The following is a 27407-nucleotide window of genomic DNA, read 5'->3' as shown; positions in this document are numbered from 1 at the left end:
ATGTGCAATTGCATTTTATAACTTTTAATGCAACTTTTATGTGTTTATAGCAAATTTGTTCTGCAAATACCAATGCTTTCCTTTCCTTACTATCTGCAGTAAGTTAGGCACTGTAAATATACTTCTGAAATCCCCTGCAGCTGAATGCTAGTGCGATATGCTTTTTTAACTCTTAAGGTTATCCAATAGGAACAACAAAAGCTCATTAAGTAGTGTTACAGAAGTACACTGGCCTAAATTTTAGAAAAGTGACATGCAACAGCTGCAGTAACTAAATTTCAGAAAGATACCCAGATTATGTAAATGCCTGTGATTGCCAGGAAAATTAGATTTTAGTTATATACTATTGTGAAAGACAATTATGATTATCTCGATGGTTGTGCATATGTTTGTTTTGTGCATAATATGGAGAATATCACCTCTATCTTCTACACTTGTAAACTAGATATTTATAAGTTATATTGCCCCATTTCTGGTACCAACCTAGAAGAAAACCAACTACTGGGTCAGAATACTGCTCTACAAAGTCGCTGAGTCTTCCTGGGGGTCTCTGATCTAAGGTGAAGACCTCTACTGCTTAAATGATGATATATGTCAACATTCAAAATGACATATAAAGGTTAATGGGCAGTTATTCATTCCTGACTTACCGAAAAGTTATTAACCAACCCTTGTAATTTGTAGGGAGTTTGATGGTGAACATGAATACTGAACTCTATATAATTGCCAAAAAAGGTAATATAAACTACCCATCATATATAATATAAAAACCCCAAAGTATCTGAATAGATATATATGAGATGCTTTCCTTTAAAAGGAGTTGTAAAGCATTATATCTGCTGGTGGCAAAAATTGACATGCTTGGCCTGAAGACTTAGATATGTATCAGCTGATTGCCCCTTTTTCTTTAATGATTGAATAATCCTGGTAGCTACTAACACTTGATGGCAATGGCACAATTCTCTGTCACATTCAGTAATCTCTTTCACCTCTTCAGAAAGAAAGAAAGAAAATATTTTAAAAAATCCCTTTATTGCCTTCAAGTAAACTGAGTAAAATAATCACCTCCTAAGCATATTGTTCTTTTTACCTAAGGTTCTGACAAAGATTCCAACAGTGCTGTAATGAAATTACTTATGGTATGATTTCTTCAGCATCCCGCTGAGACAGTGAGTACCTGTCAGCCCTTATACATTGATACACACTGGAGCCTGGAAACAGACTTAATTTAATGCTGTGAGAAGAAGCCATTCACAATGTCCAGCTTAAGTGTCCCATTCAAATATCAAAGCTAAGGTGCTAGGATCCTTACACAGCAAGAGGACTGTGCAGAGCATTTAAGAGAGCCAAGCAATAATATGTGCTCTCCATGGAACCACAGGGTGTCTAGATACTAACACAGCTTCAGCAGGCACACAAAGACCTGAATGCCTTATCCCAGTGGCACAAAGTCACATAAGTGGCTGATAAAGATCACAGACGAGATCTCCTTGGCTAAAAATTTATGTGATTAAAACAGGCAATCAAAATTTAAAAAAAACCCCCTTTTATTATAAAAATTACCAAATATCATTTGAAACATGGTCCTGGTGATAGAATGCGTTATACTAAAACTCCTGTTGTTCTTTAACTTATTAAAATATGGTGATCAATTACAGACAGCTAATAACATTCAATATTCATCTAGAGATCTAACACTTCAGTAACAGGATATTTGGACAGAATCAAATAGGGTGTGAGGGATCCTGCAAGTCTTCTAGTCCAGCCTCCCCACTAACTTTCTTAAAACACAAATCTTATCCACAGGAAGACCAAAACTGGACACAGAGTGAACTGCCTGTGGGCTGTGGGCTCAGGAATGCAAGTAGGTAAGAATAGGTGAGAACAACCATTTCCCTTGGCTTGTTGACTATGTTATTGCTAACACAGCCCCTTGTATGGGGCTTCATCACTGAGCCTGTGTTCAGCTGGTTCCTGCTTAGTGGGGAGTCTGCCAAGATCCCCAAGCCCTTCCTGCAGAGCTTCTTCCCTTGCTCCAGAACACTGACACCAGGACATCCTTTCCCAGAGCTCAGACTGGTTCAAGGCTTCTGATGTGCCAGTGGTGGTCACCTGGCACACGAGACTGAGACCTTTGGGGCACTGCTGTCCACACTGTGCTGACATGGCAGGAAGGTGGTTTTACCAGAAAACAGTTCAGTCTAAATGACATAGGATAAAAAACAGTCAGGGCTTTTCAAAGTTTACATATCCCAATCATGAAGTGACTGATAGTAACACAGTGTTTTCGCCCTGAATCTTAATCAATTTTACTATGATTATTTCTTGCCTTCAGTTACAAAAATTTCCCTCTGAAGATCCCATAATATATTGATATTGTTCCATGTACCAGACTGTTTTCTGAAAAGCATAGTGTACAGAAGGCTACAAGTAAAAACAGATATCCAAACTAAAAATAAAAGCTTAACAAAATAAATCCTAAGGCTTTTGTTTTAAGCAAAACAACCAAAGTGAGCACCAAGATGGCACTGGAATTCATGAGAAAACAAATCCTACAGGCTTAAATGACAAGCATTTTTCTCTGCCATTTCCTCAAAAGAGAGACAAGAAAAAAGGGACACAAGAAAGCACCTATTCCTGTTAGCTGTCAAGGAGGAGCTTTCCATTTAATACCAAATAGTAAGTTTGAAAAGTTTCAAGATGCTATAAAGTTGCTGTATGGTTTTTATTTTCTTTATTGATTTGGATTTTTTGCCTTTGTTGTTCTTTGGGTTTTTTTCTGAGGCCCTAAGAACATTCTAAAACACACAGAAGAAATTGCTATTACTGGAGTTATGCTACTGACTACAGAAACTAGAACAAGAAATTAATATTTGCCTTTCCTAAATACTAGAAATTTGTGTTGCACTGCTCTCACATTTTTACTTTGAGATTTGTCTCCTTATCTGTAACTTTGTTTCCTTCAAGCATTTCTGCTAAGTAGCATGAGGCACTGTTTTCCATACTCTCTTTCATAAGTCTTTCTATCTCACTTTCATGGTGAAATGATTAATAGATCTGAATTCCTGGTCTCTTCTGAAGTTTGTTTATGGTATTAATTTCTTGTAATAAAATAAACACTATCTTTATGAGTATGGAAGTCAGAATAACAGATGAGCATTGGTAGACTTTAGGTTTTCTTCTTGAAATTCACACCTTTAAACAAATACTATTAATTAATAATAGTAAGGAAAATTTCCACACAAGCAGTTTGCTACTACAGAGGTGTTAAACCCAAAGACTTTTCTAAGATAAAAATTATTTTCAGTGCCAGCTGAAATGGGAAAAGCTGAATTTTTACTTTAATCGAGGCTAAGAATTCCAGCAAAGCATATTTTTTAGTATCTGTGGCATGTGAAACCATCTCTCTTAGACCTATATAGGTATTTTGTGATATAGGTATTTCAACAAAAATCTAGATGTAGGTGTGACAGCATCTCTTTTATCTTTACTACCATGCTGATGCAGACAGACAGATTTGATCACCTTTGCATCTTCCCAGGTCCTGAATAAGTACTCCCTCCTGTTTGTATGACTTTTTGATGTTTGAGTTAGTTTTTATTGCTTCTGTTACAACATTTTCTTGTGGCTTGTTTATAGTACTACACGGCCCTCTTGGTAGAACATCTACTTAAACTGAAGTTTTAAGAGCTATGGGCAGATCTGAGTGGAAATTCTCCAAAAAGGATATGAATTACTTAATCTCTTTGAAATGTCATGTTAGAAGTAATGGGGTTTTGTATTGTAAATGTCACAGAACCTCCTATCGTACAAGATGTTTTAATGTGCACATATAACTGAACTATTAACAGAAACTACATAGCTCAGAAGATATCAAAGCATTAAACATAAACTTGGATTGCATTTTATCTTTGTGGTTTTTGGAGGAACATTTTGCTTTCAGTACTGTAACTTTTATTTTCATTACACTTACAGCAACCAAATAAGATAACTGAAGTTCGACAGACATTTATGCTTCTACAGATATTTTCTAACTGATGTGTCAGAAAACTGTGAGGAAGCTCACTGAGGTTTTGTAACTCAGTGAGATTGTGCTTAATTCCTAGGTGTTTTTTCAAAATGTTTTTTTCAATTTCTTAGTTTTCACTTTATTTATCTAATTAAAAGCATTTTGTTAACTTACTGAAATGATAAACGGAAAATACTATTCTTCAGAAAGAAGAAGTTAAGAAACCAGTAAATGCATTAAAAAAAATAAACAATACTTTGGAGTAATTGCAGTGGTTAGAATACCAAGAAATTGAAAATAACATCTAAATCTAATTAGGTTGTTTTGTAATTGGCATCAGAGAAACATGGGCTCATAGCTACGTGGCCTGAATTACTTTCATTCCACTCACTATTTCAGTCTTCCATAGTCTAAATAAGCATTTTTTCTTCAGTCTCTAAACTCATAATGTTCAAGATGTTATAGCCATTGTACCTTTATGCAAAGCTCCAGTCAATACACTGTATAAAAATTATTATGCATTACTACCAGGATCAGCTGTAAGGACCAAAAATAATTATCTGCATTTTCCCAAATAACAATTCCATAACAAAAATGCATGGACTATGTTCTCCACCTTCCAAAAGACTAACTATCTTTACTTTTCTATCTTAAAAAACACCCCACCCCAAGCTATAATATGAACCAAAAATTCTTTTGGGTGAGAAAAAACTTACTGATATTATTTCTCTGTTAAACTTACATCACATTTATCAACCAATTCAATTCTCAACAGTAAAAAAATGTTTCTGTTGCTAACTAGCTATTAAGAGTATTCACAGCAATAGCATTCTCACTATATTTATATTACCTTACTTACAGAGAAAAATTACATTGATGGGTTGGTGAGAATGATAGAAACAGTAGTGCTATATAATAAAGGCAATCAAATAAAAAAGTTATTGAATTGCTAAGTAATCAAAAAGACTAATTAGCATGCTGCATATATAAATATATTCAGATAGATTCCAGTCATATCCACAAGGTGAAATACACTAATTCAAGGTGATTTCAGTAATTAATACAATGTTTATTCTTCCACTGAGAACAGGAATGACATCTACTATGTTTCTTACCTTTCCTTTAAAATATTCTGAGGAAATATTTTTGCTTTTGTTTTGTGGTATTTATAAACATATTTCACATGCCCAGTGTGCAGTATTTTCACTTAATATTCCTTTACACAGAAGGAAAATATCTATCCCATTTTCTCTTATTTCTGTTAACACATGGTGTTAAGAGAATTTAAAATATGTGAAAAAAATATTCTTGTGTCATTAAGTCACAGTCTAAAGACTTCTGTGCAAATACAATGAAAAGTCAAGTGAAATGAAAAGCCAAAGGCAATTCCATTCTCTTCACATGAACAATGAGTAAGAACCAAAGACATACATGTGCTCTTGGCCATCTCATGACACAAGAGTATGCTACAAATATGCCTTTTTTTTTTGAGCAAAGCTGCTGGAAAACTCAAATGAAGTACAGAAGAATTTCAACTGCACAGCTTAGCCACAAAGGAAATAATACAGCCTAATCTGATTAGATTAGACCAGATTTGGTCTCAGGCACACTTAAAGTATCCTACAGTCTAACTGACAACTCTATCTATGTAAGGCATTTCTAATTAAAAAATTATTTTTGAGCAAAATGCTGACATGCCATAGATAGTATTTTTATTTTTGTTTTTTAAAATAAAGGCAACAAAAAGAGGACCTGTAGTAAAATATCTGACTCGGCCGAACCTTATGAGAGACAAGATTTTTCTTGTTCTAAGTCCCTACACCACCAGAAAAAGATTGTTGAAAATACAAAACAATCTGGAATATCAGGGACAAGTAAAGTGAATGAGGTCAGAGGAAATATACTCACTGGCAGATGGCAGTTTACCACATCAGAACAGCAAGAGTACTTGAATTTACAGGTACTATACATTGGCTAAACAATATTATATATTTTTAAATATCAGAGTATACTAACAAAAGTATGGTAAGTTCTGCCATAGCCAAATGCAAGAATTCCACAGGTGAAAAAGGTGTTTTTACGTCAGGGAAATGAAGGATTGAAGAAAGCAGAGTGTGCATTTCCTGTGAGTGGACAGCTGATATTTAATAACATTTCAAAAGCCATAACATTTTGCATAGTGAAAAAGTTATGTCAAAAGCTGATGGACTATAGGTAATTTTTTGATAGAAAGAATTGTATAGACCTCTGTGAATTTAATTCGGGTAGGAAGTAGGGAAAAGGCCTTTCATACAGCTCATCTAGGTGAGGAGCAGGCACACAGCTTTGTATGTGACACTATAGTTCCAATACTTCAACGACACTGACTTAAAAAGTAATCTGGCTGTTCTGATGTCAGACCACCTTTGTAAGACCAACTGAAGTAGCTTAGTGGCTAAAACATAATGAATCTTTGCAACAAAACACAGTTATGAAAAGAACATGCAGGGGACAAAAAATTACAAGTATGACAGACTCATTGACTCATGTAAAACAGGAAAAACTGGCATGCTGTCAACCCATGTATGCAAATAGGCCCCAAGTAAATATTCAGGGTATGGTAAAATTAGGAAATTGGTCAGAAGGATCTGTGATCCATTCAGGGGAATGAATTCAGACTCACTCCAATGGCTTTAGACTGATGGCTGCAATGTAAAAGGGAACAGAGTTGTTTAGATATGCTTGAAAGTAGGATTTTTATCTAGACTGATCAGAGGTTTTATTTCATGCAAAGCAGGTATCTGATTTTAGAAAGCAATTAGAGAAGACAAATGTTGGACACTGTGCATATATGAACATGGGGAAACACAAAAAAAGGATACAAGTTGGATAATAGCAAAAATATATACATGCATTTCACAGTGTATGGTAAGAGCAGTTTGGTGTCCCTCAGGCAAAAAAAAAAAAACCAAAAAAAAACAAAACAAAAAAAAAAAAAAAAAAAAAAAAAAAAAAATCACCTTCAGTAAGAATACAGGAAGTGCCTCATCCACAGTTAACCTCAAGGCAGTATCCCTTTAATGCTCATATAGCTGTTTTTGTTGGTTCACCAAAACAAGCAAGGAGTACTTACTTTAGATGTAAAGTATCATGGGATGGCAGTAGGCTTTATGGAGTTATTTCATCTTCCTTCAGAGTGTATACAACAATAATAAAAAACCCACTAGTAATTAAGGAGTGGAACATGTACTAAATATATGTGGGAGTGAGATACATCACAAGAGAATATGTCTCTCCAAGATTAAAACTGAAAGCACTAAGTTCTTCAAATCTTACAAGAAAAATATATCCATGATGGGTTGATCTTGGGCCAGCAGCCAAGCATCCACACTGCCATTTACTCCCCCAGCACTCTCCAGAGGCATAGCAGAGAGAATGCAAAGAACATAAAACCTCATGAACTGAAATAAAGGTAGTTTAGTAAGCAAATGGAAAAGGGAAAACCCCCAACTAACTAAATTACAACAAAACAAGTGATGCAAAGGCAACCACTCATTATCTCTCACAAGCAGAATAATGTCCTGTCAGTCTCTGAGAAATGCCATGCTCTCCCCCAAACCTTCCTCTCAACTTCTGGCCAACCCTGGGCCTTACTTACTTACTGTGTAGGAGCAGACCAAGAAAAAGAGAGAGCCTTGATGGTGTGCAAGCCCTGGTCAGCAACAACCAAATACTGGTGTGCTATTAATACTGCTTCAGTCACAAACCAAAACACAGCACCATATGCACTACTATAAAGAAGATAAGCTCCATCTCAGCCAGACCCAGTACAGTATCTGAAGGTGTTTTACTTCAAAGTATTCTCAAAATGCACATGCTACTTTTTGGGAAGTGGAATCCCTTAGGATTTCTACATCTAATGTGTGAAGTGCACAGCACAGGAATGAAGGTGCTTCAAACTGTCAGGGTGATAACTGAAGTCGGAGGTTTAAATTTTCTATCCTCTTCCATTTATCCTTTAGATTCTAGAACACTGATGATAAGTTGATGCCTAAATGTGAACACCGAGACTTGTTTACTTAATTCACTGAACATCTAAGCCTTGAATGGTTGGAGGTCTGCGATAGATTGGACAAGGCTGGACTTGTCAAACAATAAACTTTTCAGTTGAACTAGCAAGGAAGAAAGTGGATGAAAGACTAAGTAAAAGAGAATTAAGATTCAAACACAGTCTGTGGAAGAAGCTAAAACTTTTCTGGAAAATTTATTATTATTTGCCTGTGACTTTAACACTAAATCTGGGAGAGGAGCTGCCAACAGCCTTAGAAGATGAATTGCTGTAAGTTAAATAGTATATGTGTCTGAGTAGAAAAATAATGCTTTTCAGGTCACTTTTAGGAAACAGGTAAAAAATCTGGCATACATCAAGAAAGGTATGCACATGAATTTCTGGTACCCCCTCATAGCAGGTGACCTGCATATTGGTGCTTCAATAGAGATTCCAATTATCTCTTTAATATATATTAAAGGCTAATAAATATATGGTAACCCATAAAGACCATGGAAAATAATGACAGTGAATGAATGAACTCCTGTTCTGATACACACAGAGAACTGTGGACTGTTTGGCTTACAACTACTGGTAGATTTGAGGCAGTTGTACCACAGAATGATTTGCAGAAAAAGCTTATGTATGCTGCAGTGTTAAAATTTCTCAAGCATATTATTTATTGAAGTTTTATTAAACTTCACTTTTGCTTTCATATTTCCTGAAGCCCAGTAAAATAGCCTTTGACATCCTATTCCACAGTTACTTTATGAACCATTAGTTATGTCTCTGAGGTGCGAAAAAATTCTATAATCAAAAATACAATATTTTGTACCATGTACTTTGGCAAAATCTTATCAATATGAGTTTCTATATGACAGTGATACAGGAATATCTATATGACATGATAGCAAAGGCATGATGATTATCCACTGTGTCATAATTTATAATGAAAAAGGAGAATTAATTGACAATATTAGAATTGGGGAATATAAAAGTATCCTATTAGCGATACAGCAGGAAAGGTAGTAGCTTCAAAATGAATTCACGTAAAACCAGGATTAACCTTTGTACTAGCTACTGATGCTAACTGAATTCTCAAGGTACAACAGATTATAGAAAAATATTTGTAGGAGCTTTACCTTATCTTTGGTAATTGCCATGCATACCATCAATCTTAGGAGAAGATGAACAGCATAGTTTTTAATAAGAATTTCATATCTCCACTCAATTCTTATAAAGCAAACAACCCACAGCAAAACACTATGTACAGCTAACAAACCCAGTGCTTCCCCTTTAAGATTACAAACCTTAATTTATCTGTTCCAGTTTTGTACCTCGAGATTCGAGCCATCGACAGAGGAACTGATAAAGTGTCTAGCCAGCGCTTCTCGTATTTTGGTTCATTAGCTATGGGTGAAGAAGGTGAAGATGGAGCCTGTGCAGAATAAATGAGAAACAGGAGGAAAGCTTATAAGACAATACAGTGAAAAACCCATGAATATGCATCTCTGGCTCTGTTTGTCTCAGAAGTGAATAATCATCACAATAAAAGTATTCAAGAAACTCAGGATGGGGTAGAGAAATGAAAACCCATATGCTACCCATCTTGATATTTTGCTCTTGATGCAATTTCAGTATTACTTTAACATTAAATGTATCTAATTTTTGTTACTATTAATAACTGATACTAGAAAGAGTTTTCAGTCATAAATGCCATGATTTTTTCAGTCATAAATACCGTGATTTTTTTTAAATGCAACATAATATATGTTCGTAGTTCAAATTAATTTGTTCTGTACAATTCTTCTGCATGCTTCCATCATCAGAGAAAAGGACATAAATAATATCCTAATTAAATACTACACTGGAAAATTTATTTCTGCATTGTGACTTTTAGCTATTATACCAGTAACAGCTAAACCTATTAACAGTAGATTTAAAATTCTGAATCCTGTTTTATCATACTATAGATGGATGACTTTTGAAATTTTATCTTTGAAGTCCTTCTTCAAATGTCTCTACTAGAAAGGCAAGAGTTGAGCATTTCACCCTTTTATAAAGATAGCAGTAAAATTTACACAAGGGTGGCTGAGAAAGACTCACAGACATACCTATTTAGGTCAAAGTTAGTTGTTTGTGCTGTTTCTGAACCAAAATTTTTTATCCCACAATATGCGGAGAACTTTCCAGTAAAGAACAGAGTTGAAAGTTAGTTATCTTTATATGAGCTATGAATAAGCACTGAGCAGTATTTAAGAAAGCAGAGAAACCACAGAATGACTCAAATCCAGTTCTGCTCTGCGCAGGTGTTTAAAAGCCATAAAACTTACTCAAAATAAAAAAAGCATTCTGGGAATTGTCTATTTCTTTTTCTTGCTCATAAAGATTTAGGATTATTTTCCCCCCTAAAGTTCCTTCTTACACTCAGCGAGGGCTGATCTTTGTATTTACTTCTTTAAATAAATCAAAATAGTGCGTTTCACATTTTAACAGGATGACTGAGACTTAACAACTGAAGTACAATTTCCTAGTAAATGAAAAATTAGTAATGAAATTGCTGGAGTTGGTAACACTAAGCAATCCTTTTGGGGACAGGAATTTCATTTAGAGCATTTGTTATACCTAGAACCATACAGCTTTCATTTGACTGAGATGTCCTGGTGTTTTTGCAGTATGAGTATTTCATAATCAAGTCCACAGACTAATTTTGTTTTATAAAATTAGACACAAAAGGCTAAGGTGCCTTTAAAATCTAGAAGAAATTTATTAGTATCACAATGAAGAATCTGACACATATTACAGAATTCTGCACAAACTAAAATAATTGACAGAACCCCATGCAATCTGAAGTTGAAAAGGATCAACATAATCCAAACCAAAATGTCCAAGAATAAAACAGAAGGCAGCTTATTGCAGTCAAATATAAATACTTGATTATGATCACTGAATTTAAATCCAAGAGTGAGAAAATAAAGGAACATAAGAATTCCTGCAACAACACTGTCTATTGTTCCCATCCTCTAAACTCTCAAGATGCAGAAAACATCTAGACAATTTAAACATGAAAATCTTTTTCTTATGAACAAATAGCTGTACTTTTACATGTTACTGAACAATATTCTGTAATATTCTAGGTAATTTAAGGGCACCTGGCAGTAAAAAAAAAGAGAAGGTCACATAGGCAATTTAATGTTTCCATTTGAGTCCCTTACACTTCAATTAAATGCTTCAGTAGAGTATCTGTGTTAAGAAAAAGTAACTCAATGTCAGTAAAAGTTAGAGTTTTAGGAAATGTACATCACAGCAATTCATTAGGTTAATGAATTGAAGGGGGGAAAATGGCCAACATCACTTGGCCGAAAATCTATTAACCCCAAAGCTATGAAACTGTAGCATAGAAATATTCATGTCAAAATGCTAAACTGTTAAAACTGCTATAAACTCCTAAAGCAAATGGGTCTTCCCCAGACAATTTCAAAGATTTGATATTTGAAAAATACACAAGGAATAATTTATTTTTTCCAACAGTTCCAAACTACTTATATCTGCTGAAACCCTATTGCATGATCTGAACATTAATGGAAGAACAGCAAAAGGATAAGAAGGGGTCAAACTACTCTAAGTTTCAAATATGTATTTCTTATGAACCCATATTCTACTAATCAGCTTATGGTAGAGCATAAAGTTGGAATTACCCCTCTTCATCTTCTTAAGGACAACCAGGGCATACTTATGTCCATAAGACTGTCGCATAGAAGCAAAATAGTATCATAGGACCAGCAGCTCATTCTGTTCTATTTAACCTATAATCCATTAATGATTCAATCTGAGATTCCTTGATATAGACTCTTTAAAACACAAGGATAAAAATAAGAAACTGAGAAGGAAGCAAGTAAAAAAATAAACCAAGAAAAAGCTGAGGAAGAAGTTCATTATATTGAATGAGAGATAAAAGACCTGCTAAAAATACGGTAAATAAAAGTATAGCATTGCACATAAAAAAAACCAGTATGAACTTTATCCCACTGTAATGGGATATGAACAGGTGATTACCACTCAAAATTTAGATCTTGAAATTTAGATGTTGAACAGAATTGTTTTTCAACAAATAAAAGTTAACAAAGATTCGTTGGTCTGGAAAAGAAACTGCTGAGGGAATTGTATGACTGAGGGTATGTAAAAAAAATAAGAGAGAAAGGGGTTAAGAAACAGTGGTTCACTTGCCATTTTGACATAAGAAGCAGGGATATTGATTAGAAGTACAAGACAGCCCGACAAAAACAGGGAATGAATGTGTTAGTCAATATAACAAACTGGCTCAGGAAGCACCTATGTCAGAAGTTACCAGAGGTGCAGGAAATATTCCCTAGAAATGACTGTACATATTTCCTCTGTTCTTGCATTCTCTTGAGGGCATCTGCTGGGAACAAGATTTTTGGCTGGGAGGTTCTTTGGTCTGACCAGTGTAGTGAGCTGGCTGACCTTTAAAGCCATCTGCTGCTCATCTTGAAAAGTCTTCACATCATTCCTCCACAGCACTAAAATAGAGATAATCTCTCTAATCACAGCTTTTATGCTCTCGGTAATTTTATACCTTCAGTTTTCTGCTGAGGTCACCAACAATGTTGCCAATTAATGCCAATTTGCTTGTAACACCTGTCCATAAAGAAATGGATTGAACACAAAAATCTCGTTTTTGATAGAACAGTGAACAAGAATCAAGTTTTAATCACACATAATCACTACCTACTTGGGACAGCTGTGTACTGTTGACCTGGAGGAGGGTCTGACTCTGTACCCCATTAGCAATCACTGACCTATGAATGACACTGTAGGCAAGTGCTTTTGTGCTTTCTCAAACTATATAATAACTCATTATGGTGCAACCAAAAAATCTTCCAAGAAGTAGAGTAAGTCCAGAAAGTCCTCCACTAATGGGGAGATGTAATCAGACATGTCTCTATAATTAAGTTTCCACTAAAAAACATAGGAAGGAAAGGAAAACACCCCAGCTGGCTGGGATGTCAATTTTTCATTTTTTTTTGTGAAGAATACCTTGCAGAGTTTGGGAAACTCAGTTATTTCAAATTTCTTTTAAACGGTCATTGATTTTAAATCTCTGCAAGAAAAATATGTCATCAGAAGAAAGTCTTTCTGAACCCTCACTAGTAATTTAATTTCCAGTTACTGCTAGGGACCTACCTTGAAAACAGCCACAGTGATTTTAGGTTGATTTGGCTTTTCCATTAAACATGGGCTTCAGGAAGGCTGAAGCTGGGTTAATTCACTTGGAATCAGAAACACTCAGGGTCACGTTCCTCAGCATGATTAAGCTTGGTTTTAAATGTATTTTTAATCTCATATTACAGCATCTGCTTTGCAGAAAGTCAAATTATGATCGATCTTTGGAAGTGTCCAAGGCCAGGCTGGATGAGGCTCTGACCAGCAACTACCCTGAGTGCCACCACGTGGCACATGCAGGATAACTAGCTGATCAGATACAGCCAGCATGGGATTAGCAAAGGCAGGTCCTGCTTGACCAGCCTGATCTTCTATTACGAGACCTAGCAGATGAGGGAAAGGCTGTGCATGTTATCTACCTGGACTTCAGTAAAGCTTTTGTTACTGTCTCCCACAGCATTCTCTTGGAAAAGTTGGCTGCTGATGGCTTGGACAAGTGCACCCATCACTGGGTAAAAGCTGGCTGGATGGCTGGGCCCAGAGAGTGCTGGTGAATGGAGTTACATCCAGCTGGGAGCCAGTCACAAGTTGTGATCCCCAGGGCTCAGTATTTGGGCCAATCCTGTTTAACATCTTTATTGGTGACCTGGAGGAGAGGTTGAAGTGTACCTTCAGTCAGTTTGCAGAGGACACCAAGCAGGGTAGGAGTGTTGATCTGCTGGAGAGTAGAAGGACCTGCAGATGGATCTGGACAGACTTCATACACTGTATGAGGTTCAACAAGACCAAGTGCCAGGTCATCTACATGGGTCATGATGATCCCCTGCAGTGCCACAGTCTGGGAGTAGTCACTGGAAAGGTGAAAAAGGACCAGGGTGTGTCCAGGTGGCTAAGCAGGCCAATGGCTGGAGAAAAGGAAGCTCTAGGCGGTCCTTTTTGCTCTCTACAACTACCTGAAAGGAGGTTATACCCAAGCAGGGGTTGGTCTCTTCTCTCAAATAACAAGTGATAGAACAAGAGGAAATAGCCTCAGTTCCACCAGGAGAGGTTTAGGTTGCGTATTAGGGAAAACTTCTTCACAGAAAGTACTGTCAAGCATTGGAACAGGCTTAAATGGTTGAGTCATTGTCCTTGGAGAAATTTAAAAGATATGTAAACAGGGCATCTAAAGACATGGTTTGGTGCTGGATTCAGCCATTACTGGTTAAGCTCAGGTTGGATTTGATGATCTTAGAGGTCTTTTCTAACATAAATATGTTTATGATTGTACCATTTTATGAAATAAGAATCAAGTATGATATCAATTAGGAAAAAAATATAACCTTTTACTAATAATTTGGAATTTATCCATTCTCTGTTTTAGAGGATTTAATATTTCAAAGTGCATTATCAAAGCCCTGATTCTGTTCCATAAACATATATTTCTACAAAGCACATGTGAGAAGTATGACTAATCTTGATTACTGTCTTCGTTGACACTGATTCAAAGAGATGACGATGATGATCCTGTTATTTATTTCTCAAAGAATTTTTTGCTGATTCCATTTTAGTGATCATTGCTGAGAATTTCTGAAAAGAATATAAAATATCTCTCTGTAAAATATGTTTATGAAAATGGTAGCAACATTAATATATTAAATACTTATATAGTGAGATATTTTCCTTGTAAAAACAACTCTGTGGCTTAAATTATAGAAACATAAAACCATAGAGTATCTCAAATTGAAAGGGATCTATAAGGATCACTGAGTCCAAATCCCTGCTCCTCACAGGACTACCTAAATCTAAATCATATGACTGAGTGTCTTCAAGACATGCCTTAAACTCTGAAATGCTAAAATAGCTTGGCAAAATTTCACTGCCTTAAGCTATAATTGAAAACATTGGCCATTAAGTTTCAGTGGATTTAATGAAAATCTCTTAGATTAGAAAATACTAGCTTTCATGCATCTTTTTGATGCCAACTGGAATGTGTTTTGTCAAAGCTCCATTATTAAAAATGTTTCAGCATGCTCAAAAAAAACCCTTCAATATAACATGTTTTTCAAATAGACAGGTTTCTCTTACACTTATTCTGAAAAAAAAGAGAATTAAAGTTCATAATTTCTTGCAACAACACCTGGCAACATTCAGCTCAGAGTGAATTGGATTTGCTCTCCCTACAGCTTTTAGTCCATTCTGTGATTGAAATGAATGTATATATACATATATAGGTTTTCAGTACATCATTGAACTGATCTGACTTATATAGGGGTGAGCATTTGCTAATATTTATTACAGGGCCAGACAGAAAGCAGGGGCTTTATTTTGGTTGGATAAGAAAACATGACTGCTCCATTTAGCAGTAAAAAAGTCCCACATTAGCTTGCTTTAATCGTTGAACAACACAAATATCAAATCTTTAGCCAGGAGTAAAGACATGAATGAAAGTCTTGTGATGCCCAGCCAACAAAACAAATTATGGTGATTTCTACTGTCAATAGGAGTCAGAGCTTTCCACTTGTGTGAGAATTCAGAGGAACTTAATTATGATATCAAAATACCTGTGCATTCCTTTGATGCAGCACGAATTCAGAAGGAGGTCTGTATTTATTTATTTTTAATGGAATTCTTAGATGCAGGTGCACAATTCTGTGACAGTTTTAAGAAGACTGTAATTATCTGGTAAAGTATGCATCACTGAATCATTTAATAGGTAAAGGCTTCTATAGAGGAAACATGCTTATCCAGGTGAAGTAACAATTTGGACGTGTAATATAATGTCTTCAAAATTCACTGAAAGCAGCACCTTTTAATTACATAGCTCTATCTACAATATTTTAATTGACAGATGTTTAATTAAATGGGAGGAAGGTGAAAAAGCATGTGAAAAACTCCTCATTTCCTATCACAGAAAAGAAACACTTTTAATTCTAATGCTGCATCAGATACATGCTTTTGAAAGATAATGATTGCTCTGTAAGACATTTAATTCTTTTTAATTAATATATGAGTTTACACACACTGAGCACCTATATATGATGTTTACATAGAGCCTGTATAGCAGTACCTGTTTGGCACTTACAGTGCCTTATTCATTGCAATAGCTACGCATTTTAATCAATTGGATTACTATTCTACCAGTGAGGAACAAATTTAAACCCTTCAATTATATAAATTTCTCTAGAGGTGATTTACAATGGAAAAAATAATGCATATTTCATTACATCTGTGCTGCTAGGTGCTAATAACTTTTTTATTTTAATGAACGAATGGGGTACAAGCCTGAGTAAGATATTTTTAGAGAATACTTATGGATTATTTGACAGACTCTTGCACCTTTTTCTTTAATTTGTTTCCCTTGAGCTAGTATGTAATTGGTTTCTGAGTAACCTCAACAACCTTGCCTGGAACACCTTTCCAGATATATTCTTCCTTTGGGGGTAGGGGACAGGGGCCAGAGTAGTTTATATTAAATCTCAGCACAAAAACTAGAAAGTAATTATGAATCCTCAAAAACTACAGTAGTAGTTAGAAATCAAAACCCAAAGTTAAATGTATATAAGGAAAAGAAAAGATACAATGTTGAAATTTTTATGATTTTACACTATAAATGCAAGTGTACCCAAACTTCAGCTGTTAGACACAGCTTTTGGCAGCCTTTTATATCCTCAAATGGGGCATGCTGTCCTTGCTTAGAAAAATTAGCTCAAGGTTAGGGGAACTCTTTGAACTTCAGAGCCTGCACATCCCTCAGGATAAATCTGAGCTTTGACTCTTGCTTCTCTCTCTGAGATCAGTGTCAATTTGTTGCCGGAGCTTGTGGAAAAACACTGGATGCAACTTAGTGGCAAAACTTGTTACCTCAATTTTACTATCAGTTTTCTCTATAAGCCACATATACATGTACCTGAACCGCCAGGGTTCATCGATGCTAACATCAAATTTAGAAACATTTTTCTTTTTGCTGCTGCTGTTGCAAACTCAAAATGAGACAATTCATAAGAACTGTAAAAAACATGTATTCACATGCAAGGGGCTAAGAACTAAAACCACATAACTAACAAACTGGAAAATTTCTGTGCAGAAGAAATTATTAACCTGATCAATCAAATGTTAAGTACTAGAAGAAATAACTGCTGAAAGGATTAGCAGTGACTGTGGGCATAAATAAAGTAAAGGATAAGACTTTTAAAGATACCTTGTATTCACTTCATCATTGTCATAGTAAAAGTCCCAACCAACTCTAATCCCAATTAGAAAAACACAGCCCTTCTGTACAACCAAGTCTAAACAAATGTTCCAATCCAAAAGATTTTCCTTACAATTCACTACAATTTCCTACTTCACTACTAAATTGTAATGAAGTAGGAAGGTGTTATTTAAAATTTTCTTCCAGCTTATATTGCTATGATTTCTGAAAGGTATAATCAGACACAGAAAATCTGGATTATTTTTCACTGAGATGTAAAAGGGATAGTAATTTCATATTTTGTTACTTGAGAAAAAACGTACTTGCAGTGTGTTTATCTCATTTCATTAAGGTCTTCAACACAACAGCAGTCAAAACAAAGTGCAGCAGGCTGTGTTCACCTGTTTTACCTTTCTCTTCAGCAAAATATGGAAGCCATGGTGATGATTACTTTCATAAGAGTAATCACTGTGTACCTCTAAGTGAGATTTTTTTGTATTTATTACATTATTAATTTTATGAATTTATATTGCCAAACAATACACTGTGAACTGGAGGTCAATTCAAAGTTATATCTTTTTCATAGTCCATGAGAAAATCATAGACTTTTCAGATTTTCAGATCAAGGGTTGGCAGAGGCAAATCAGTATCACATGTGAAATCATTCTAATAGAAAAAGTATTGAACTGAAATCTTGAAGTTTCTCTTCTTAAAGCAAGGTACAGAATAACAAAAAAATGAAGAATAAAATAAACATTAAGAATGGTCAGTAGTGTGTTTGTACTAAAACGGAAGACACTACAGAAACAGTCAAAAAAGCAAAAGTGTTGAAGCTTTCATATGTAGGGCATCCATTCAATTTCAATTCAATGTTCTGGTCATACATTCTTCTAAAGTACGCATCAGAAGGGATTTTACTCTCAGAGCAAGCATGTCCACCTCCCTGTCTTGAATCCTCTTCCCTTTTTGCTGTTTAATGTTTGGGATGGAGCTGTATCATTCTTTCAGTCTGGAAATAAAACTGTTATAGACATTGAAGATGTAGCATTCTACTGTTCCCATCAAGGGCTGAGCATTTGTACTATTTTCTTTTTTAAAAACTTGATGATGAAGTAGGCATGTCTTTTTTAAAGAAAAATTGTTTAATTTAGCATGAAGGAAAAAATATTTTAAAGCAATTATGAAAAACGTAAGTGCCTGTTTAGCTTCATCTAACCAACTAAACTTATACACTATTAAAGTAAGAGGTCTTAAATTACACAAACATACAGAAAAAAACAATTTCCTCTGGTCTCATTTCACTTGTTAGAACATCACTTTTAGGCAATTCCAGGAAGCTGGAATCTCAAACAAATGAAAACCTAGTATATTCTGCCTTTGTGTTGCAGCAGGTTTCTCATTAGAGGGTAGAAATGAGCTGAGACACAGACTTCTTGTTTGTCACAGCACAAAAAGGGTCTTGGTTTATTCCTCTTTACAGCTCAGCCATTCTGACTCCAACTATTCACCGACCCTACCCGTAGCAAGCTCCTACTGTAGGTTTCCTGACTGCTGGTTATTTCCTGCTAAACTGTGACTGCCTGTATTAGCTTGCAGACTCTGACGGCAGGCTTTTACCTGGCTAGACTGTGACTGCAGGTTCCAACAATATGCTCTAACTGCAGACCTAGACTGACCTCACAGCAGTGATTCTCTCTCCCCAGGATCCTTCAGGACTCCTCCATTCCCACTTCCTCAAGGTTCTTCCTCCCTCATGATCCTCCCTATACCAGCTAAAGCCACTCCCTTCTATCGCACTTATCTTGATTGGATATAGCTTTCAGTCTTCAGGGTGAGGCTTTTTTGGGTAATTAACACAGCTGTGACTTATCAGGGAAAAGGTCACCTGTACTTCCCTTCTCCTAGACCTTTGCATTGTAACTGTCCTATTATCCCATGGTGTCATAAACAGTAATTTGTTTTAGTTACAGTATTTTTTTCCCCCACTATTAATTTCTCCAGGGAGCTGGCCTGGATCTCTAGAATATTTGGACATCTGGTACTCTCCAGGTAAACACCTATACTTGGTAGCCTTGAGACCACCCCCTTTGTATGTTTCATATTCCCCCCTGGAAATTTACATTGTGTTCAATAAACCACTTACAAGGTACAGATGAATGTAACTGCCACTGTCAATTTCTGTAGCATTTGTCACAGTGCCCAAGCTCAAAATAATTAGGTGTGAAGAGAGCAGCTTATTTTTCTGGGTTTCAGAGAACCCCATTAAAGTGCTGTGCTGGTACTGAAAACTGCTCTGATATTATAAAAAATGTATATAAAACCTGAAGATGGTATCACATCACATACAACAGATGCTTCAGAGCAGAGGTGACAGAGGTAGGTCTAAGGAGGAAAGACAGCACCAGAACTGAAAATGATACAATCATATTAGGCAGAAAGAGCTTGCTGCTAAGATGGCTAAATTACTGCCTCTATGATATAAGCCAGCTGTAGTGCCTTGGTATTGTTTTTTGGAAGACATCCAAAAAGCCAGCTTGGTAAAACTGGCATAACAGTAATTCCTTAGCTCTCATTCCTGTCCTTTCATTTACATGGTGTGCTTTTCTAAGCAGAATTTCCACTTAAAAATACAGGTGCATCGTCTATTATGGCATGGGCTGAGTGTGGTTAGGAAGGTAAACTGCAACACAAACTTGAAAGATGCAGTGTTCAAAGTGAGTCAGATCTCTCCTACCTGGGTGATGTAAAAATGGGATTCAAATATCATTAGCCTCATTAGATGACAGCATTACAAGGAAATGTCAGTTCTGCTTTTACTTTACCATAAAACTGAAAATATTTAATTGAATAAAATAGAAGCACTCACTAGATGGTAGTTGAAATGAATTCATAGCCACTTTTCAAGATATGATCACAGCTCAGCTACACTCACAGCTTAGTTTGAGAAAACTTTGACCATACAGTGCATCATCTCAAAATCCAGTCAATCCAGCTCAAAATACTTAGATCCTTGCTTTTTAATTTCACAGTAAGATTCTAGCAATTTTTCATATTTTTTTCTGTGGAGAGAGATCATGACTTTTACTATCTATGATGTAGATTATCCTGTTTATTCCACTTCTAGGTCATAGTGTCTGTTGTATACATAGCCCTCCATGTGAGTTTATGTCAGGCTTCAGAAAAATTAAGTAGTGTATAAAATCAACCTAGTACCTTACTATTAAACCTTTTTTAATTTCTGTTTTTCCGTTTACATTTCAAGCCTATAGCCAGTCTTTTGTGTGCTATCATGGCAACTACCTCTAAATTATTGTTATGAGTCTACAAAACTCCAGCCATATATTTATATTTTTATAATACAAGAAGTTCAAAGTGGTCAATTCCCAAAGTAGTCATAATGATTATTAAAAATTATCACAACACACTGATTCTAGCACTTAGTAGGTACTAATTTACTAAAATGTGCTAATGCAATGCACTCATGCAATTACAGCCTTTCTCTTATAATGTAAGCTCTTTGCAGAAAGGACTTTCTTTGCCTGCAGAGAACCCGGTAGACAGACATTGCAGACTGCTGGACGCTGAGGTCTGGATTCTTTACAAAGCAGTTAAAGGTAATAATCATCTGGATAACTGCAAACAAATAAACATGAAACCTTTTGTATCTATGACTAGTTTGGACACCAAACACTAAGGTACAGATATCAGCACAGAAAAGCATATTTCTATTTATTTACCTATGGTACATAATGCCTTTATATTATCATTTAAGAATATATTTTCAGCAGATGAAAACAAGCTTTAAGGAGTAATATAGAGAGAAAGTGCTCAAGGAAGTGCAAAGCTTGAGATAAGTACAGTCAGCATCAGAATATGGTATCACTATCTGAGAAGAAAAGGAAAAACAGAGGAGAAGCCTTTTGCCCATTCAGTGAGTATTCTTTCTGTATAATTTAATTCCAGTGGAAAGACTAGAGCTGAGATTTGTAAGGTGTCAAATAGGTTTTGAGCATGAAGGTCCACATCCTTGTACAGCTAGTATTTATATCTTCAATCTTCATTACTAAAAGGACAGCTCCGTTGCTTACTAAGGCATCCTATCTTCTTTGGTTTCATTTTCCTGGAGAAAGGAACTTCTTTTCTTTCCCCACAGTGCTGCAATTAATTTAAACACAGTTGTTCACCGCAGAAAAAAGAACGGAATATCCTCTGGGTTAAAGAAATAGACTTTTTTTCCCCTCTTTTATTTCTTTCTCTTTTTCTCCCTATCTTTCCTATCAAAAAAGTTTGCTTCAAGAATTAAACTTTACATTATTTTCTTAATTCCATCTGCATTTCAGCATCTCCAGCTGGATTAAATTCAACAGTATAATGCTACAATTCATCAAGATATGACAAAAGTTCACATGAATTCATGTCTAAATAATGATTAAATCTTACTGTGTTCACTCTTCCGAACTTCTCAGCTGTCTCAGAGTAAAAACCTAGCAGTCCAGGGCCATGTGTTGAAGACTTTGTAAGTACAGAATTTTACTGTATAGATAAGCACTTAAAAATCAATCAAAGCAAACAACAAGAAGAACAAAACTAGGGTGGTCTAAAGTTTTGAAGCTCAAAATGGGAAAAGAACTTACAGAGCTTAAACCCACCATGCTTTTATTATTCATTTGCATACCGTGTTATTTGAATTTCCATTTAAATGTAAGCCACTGTCAAAGAGAGGTGATGAAGTTCCACTGCTGTGATCACTGGATGGTCCAGGGGAACCTGGAAATCAGATCAAGAAAAATAACTGCTGATGTTAAAAATATATGTATATATCAGACAGTATCTATTCCAGCTGTAAAACATAGGAAGAATTTTTAATATAATTCACCAAATCAAGAGAGAAATACTACTTGTATTTTAGAAAGACAGAAAATTAAATATCCATATGCTATACTTAATTCAAGAAAGAAAAAACGTATCTAGATGTCATCTGAGAGGGGCTGTGCTCATGGGATCTATTTGTATGCGTAACTGTTTACAGGATTAAGCCTTTTTTCACTGAGAATGAGATATTCAAAACCAAGTAACAAGTTCAGTTACACAAAATGCATTTAATAATTTAAAGACAGATTTTCTATCCAGTCCTGAAAGTCTCACCTTAGAGTATAATCATGGACTGTAGTTATAAACAAAGATAATAGGAATCTCTCAGTCAAGTACATATACTTTATTATTGGATATATCTTTTCCTTAAAATGCAATTATTTTTAAGAATGATGTTCCTTCTCCAATTCAGAAATTGAAAGCAAACAATCGCACTGAACTGTAGGTATTTTGGAGTTAGGTTTGAACTACCCAGCCTGGGCCCCACACCAAGGCCAACTGTGAAGCCTGTGGCACAGTTAGAAATTAGATGTTAAGGTGTTAATGAGAGAGAGAGTGGGTTTTTTAGAGGTTAATAGGTATAGTCATTAGTGTGAACACTTTAGCCACCTTAAGGAAAAGTAAAACAATGTTTGTTTGTATTTTTCCCTGTGCTGTATGCCAATGAGAAGTAACTGCAATTGTAAACTATATCAAAGTGTATATAACCTGCCATTTTAGATGAAATAAGGGGAGAACGTAGCATTAATCATAGTGATTGGATCTGTGTTTGCTCCTGTCCAGCTTCCCATTTATTTTAAGAATTTTCCCTTGCTTTTACTGAACTGCTGAAACTAAGTCAATATGCTAAGACTACACAGTTATAATCTTCAAAATATCTCTCCTTTTAGCAGTTATGCATCATGATCCTACTTTAGTAGTTAAAAGTGACTCCCGGAAAGCTTAATACTTTTGGAACATATAATAATGGAAATAGCACAAAGTCACATTATTGTGCAATTTCTGATAAATGTAAGATGTTAACAAACAGCACTAATGATATACAATTACTGTCAGACAGCACTTGGTATCAATAATGCACATAAAATCAATTGCACAGCACTATATTCATCGTCACTGAAAACTCATTTATCTATCTGAAGAATTCACTTGAAATTGCCTGTAAATCATCTCACATTAATAAGTCTGTCATGTCTAACAACACGGAAGTCAAAAAGCCATTCTTAGTATTAAATTTTTGTATATATCTTTTCCATATATCTGGGAGATTTAGCAAAATGGAACTTAATTCAAGTAAAGCCATTTTCTCCATTACAGACCTGTCAGTTCAATGCTGAGGTCTCAAAATTATAGCCTGAATTCTGGAGTTTCAGCATGTTTTTGTTTGCAGTCCCTTCCGTACAGTATTAGGTCCTGTCAGCAGAAGGAGTCATTATGCTTTGCTCCTATGGGTCAAAACCAGGCACCGACTCTAGTAGCTACAACATTTTGTAGTTCCTATATATATACAGCAGCCACAAAAATTTATCTTCATAGTCACAGACAACTACAGCTTGACAGAACAGAAGAAAATTTCTAATTCTATTAAAAAAAACCCAACAAAAAACCAGAAAAAACCCAACAAAAATAACAAAAAAGCCCAAAACCCCAAAAACTTGGCATTAAATTCTCCACTGAAGAGTCTGCCTGCTGGGAAATCTGACTGTCCCAGCAGTAGACAACTAACACAGGTTCATGAATCAATCAGATTCTGAAAGTGAAATTATCCAACCTATTCAGCAATTTGAGCATACCAAAAGACATGAGTTCAGGTATTTACAAATCTTTGAATCCAGGTTTTACCATAACACAGAATACTACATTAGAATAATTAATTGACTACTTTTAAGTAGAGAAAACTTACATCAATCTCATGGAAAGCTAGGAATAAAAGGTTAAGAAAGAAATTTCCCTCCTCTCAGAGTGCCCCAGCAGATTAACTTTTCAGCAGCTTTCTTCAATTTTCTGTGTGTTCCTAGCTACATAGCCTGTCTCAGGCCATGCCACCTCCATCACTTGACTACAAACAAGTTCACAAGTCTTTTAGTTTCTTCCCTGCTGTTTCTGCCTCATTTACTCATGGACTACTCCTTCATGACCTCATTCAGCATTTTAGAAGTTCCTACTGCAAATGCTCAGCTACTTCCATGGAAAGTGCAGTGTTCTCATCTCTCCAAGGAACTCTGCTTTCCCCTATGGCAGCCCTACAGCAATCAGGGCTGTTCCTCCCTGTTCTTAGAACAAAATACAGTATGATCATATACTACCTGTTACTGCAGCCCTTGCCTAAGTAGATGAGACTCCAAATCAAGTGTAAGGTACCAGTCCAAACTGTGGAACATTACTTACCAAATTACTTATCAAAGATTATCAAATCGTTTATGTTAAACAAAACATCTGCTACAGATAACTCTGCACTCCATGGCCATAATTACAGAAATCATAGAATATTCCAAGTTAGAAGGGACCCACAAGGATCTTTGAGTCCAACTCAAAGTGAATGGCCCGTACAGGGAACAAACCCACAACCTTGGTGTTATTAGCACCATGCTCTGACCAGCTGAGCTACAGCATCCTGCTGGGTACTGATGCTATGAAAAGAGGCATTTGCTAAGCTTCCAGCAATTGTTACTGTCTCAATGTGTGATCTCACCCAAATCATAGACAATCGGCCTAGGAGAAATGCAAACCTACCCTATCATAGGCATCATCTGTTCAATTTGCTTATTCTCAGCTTTGGCATTCTTGTTCATTTGGGAAGGTTGGGTGAGCAAGGATCCTGTGGGGGAGGAAAATATCTCTGCTTGGTCTTTATCTGAGCAATAGCTGAGAATGTTCAGAGGAAAAAAAGAACCTCATGACATACCCTGTGAAACAAGGAGGGATCAGAGAGATGTAGAGATGGCGAGGATATGAGTCTGCTGTTCACACAGGAGACTGAGATGCCCCTGTGGGTAGCACTAAAAAAACAGGCAGGGCTCCAGGGTGAGGGAAATAAATTTTGTAAGCATCACAGATGATTTTGGAGAGCTGGCAGTAACTCAGGAAATCACCAAGCACTAGTAAGTGCTGACATTAAACCTAATGCAAGAACTCATTTGCAGTGGTACAGGTAGGAGTTGTTGATAAATCCTTTTAAAATACTTTTGCCAAAATTAATGAGATTTTCCAAATTAAGACATTAGGTATTTTACTACTTATTTTAATAAAGACTAGATTTATTTAAAACTTTAAAAGCCTTATACTTTCTAGACCTAGAAAAGTCTCTATTAAAGTTCTGGACAACTCAACAGTTCCATCAGCAGGAGGTTGTTTATTTCAGTCAGTGAATGACACTAAATCTCTAAGTAACAAACAACCCTCAAAACACACAACAGCAGAGCAATGTACAGCAAACAGTCAGCAAGACTTTATTATTAACAATTTGTCTTATGACTGACACTGCTGAAGGATACTGGAGACTTCTTGTACATAAATAAAAACTTTTATCTTGAACTTGCTGATTATGGCATAGGCAACCTCCAAAAGACAAAAAGTTCATTCTAGAACAATCACAAAATTAAAATCAAAGGAAACACTCTTGATTTTTAATTACATTGTAAGCTTTGAAAATTTGGAACATTCTGATCATTTGGTATAACTATCAAACAGAAAAAAATTTAAGAGTCTTACACCAGAAAACATCCTGAGAAGTTTTCCTAGCAGCAGTGCATCTTACTTAAATAGGTTTTACAAGCCCAGCTTAACTCTGGCATGGGCAATAAGCTGAGATCCAGAGAATCCTTAATAACAATACCCAAGAGTTGATGCCATAATTGTTCTGTAACAGGCTAACAAATAGCCTCATAGGCAATTTTAACTTTCTGCCCCACATCAAAAATCCAAAATTCCTCCTCTTGGTTTCAAGAAACACAAATCTATCTTCTCTCTTAGCTGACAGGGACCTTAGAGAAGGCCACAGTGATGGGATCAGGTATCATCTTTGCCATGGAGCTACACATCCCAGTGAAGCAGGTACCTTATTGGCCCGTAACAATTCTGATCCAGGCCTGATGTTTTTTTGAGAAGTAATGATTTGTCCTATGTAAAATTCTGCCAACCATTCTGCAATATTTTATAAAATTGCTGATCAAAGAAACAGCTGTAGCAGAGAATATTGTTGGAATTATTTAACTTACTATTATGGACAGCCTTTTAATAGTCTAGTAAGTATTAAGTTTCCTGGACAGCTGTGAAACAGACAAGGATCAATACTGGCAGATCACCCTTGACTGGGGCTGCCTCCAAACACAGAAACAATCAGTCCTTGTCTCATCCTGAAGTGATACTTAATCAGTATCCACAAATAAACCCATACCAAATTCTGTACTTTTTGTTGGCAATAATGAAGGGGGAAAATGTTGTGAGAATTGTAGGTAGATATTTCCATGTTCTGACATCTTGTGTTTTTTGCCATGAGATGAGATGGTGTAGGGAAGGGAGATGTATGAGAAGGAGGCAGGGGAGGCAGATGCTGCTCCTGATGATATGGGTTAATGGGAAGAGACATTATGGATGCAGCTGAAGTGAACATACCACAGCACTAAAACTGCCAGCACAACAGCTGGTCTGATCAAATGCTGGAAGGTAGGGGACCAAGTGCCTGAGTCTTCTGGGATGCCAAGAGGCCAAGATACTTCAGAACTATGCATGCATGCACTTAAATCCTGCCTGCAGTGAGATTTGATTTTTTTTTAATTGCATAATGGAATTGGTACTTAACTTTTTATATGCATCATTGATGCTTCATGACGGAAATTCCCTTCTGTGGCACTGATTCATGAAAAGCTCTTCTTGAAACGAGGTGCTATTCTTTGTAACTCCATTACTATTCTCTGTAACTCCAGTTTATTTATTTTCTTAAATCAGAACTACTTTCCATAATTTTATCTACCTTTTTTGCTTATTTTCTCACCACAAGAATGAATATTTATAGCAAGCCATTTACCAAAGATCACTTGACTCACAGACCTTGGTTTCAGCCTCTATTGGATGGCTACAGAGAGCAACCTAGAAAGGCACATGTAAGCTCTTGCGGAGGTCCAGGTTCAGTGTAGGAGAAGAGT

General features: G+C 35.9%; 1 protein-coding gene and 1 long non-coding RNA gene across 2 annotated transcripts in view; one reads left to right on the top strand and one right to left on the bottom strand.

The window, feature by feature from the left end:
* Positions 1–27407, bottom strand: part of SNTG2 (syntrophin gamma 2) — a gene marked incomplete at its 3' end in the record, with an annotated part of 217993 nt that overhangs the window by 53657 nt on the left and 136929 nt on the right. The window contains exons 8-9 of the mRNA XM_083857755.1: positions 22067–22158; positions 9347–9474 (exon numbers count right to left, since the gene is read on the bottom strand). Of these exons, the coding sequence (XP_083713881.1) occupies positions 9347–9474; positions 22067–22158 (220 nt within the window). The remainder of the gene's footprint in view (positions 1–9346; positions 9475–22066; positions 22159–27407) is intronic.
* Positions 1–27407, top strand: part of LOC310907498 — a 245642-nt gene that overhangs the window by 126082 nt on the left and 92153 nt on the right. The window lies entirely within an intron of this gene.

Source organism: Zosterops lateralis, assembly GCF_965231275.1.
Source record: "Zosterops lateralis genome assembly, chromosome: 3".
Lineage (NCBI taxonomy): Eukaryota > Metazoa > Chordata > Aves > Passeriformes > Zosteropidae > Zosterops > Zosterops lateralis.
This window is presented reverse-complemented; position numbering and strand designations above follow the sequence as displayed.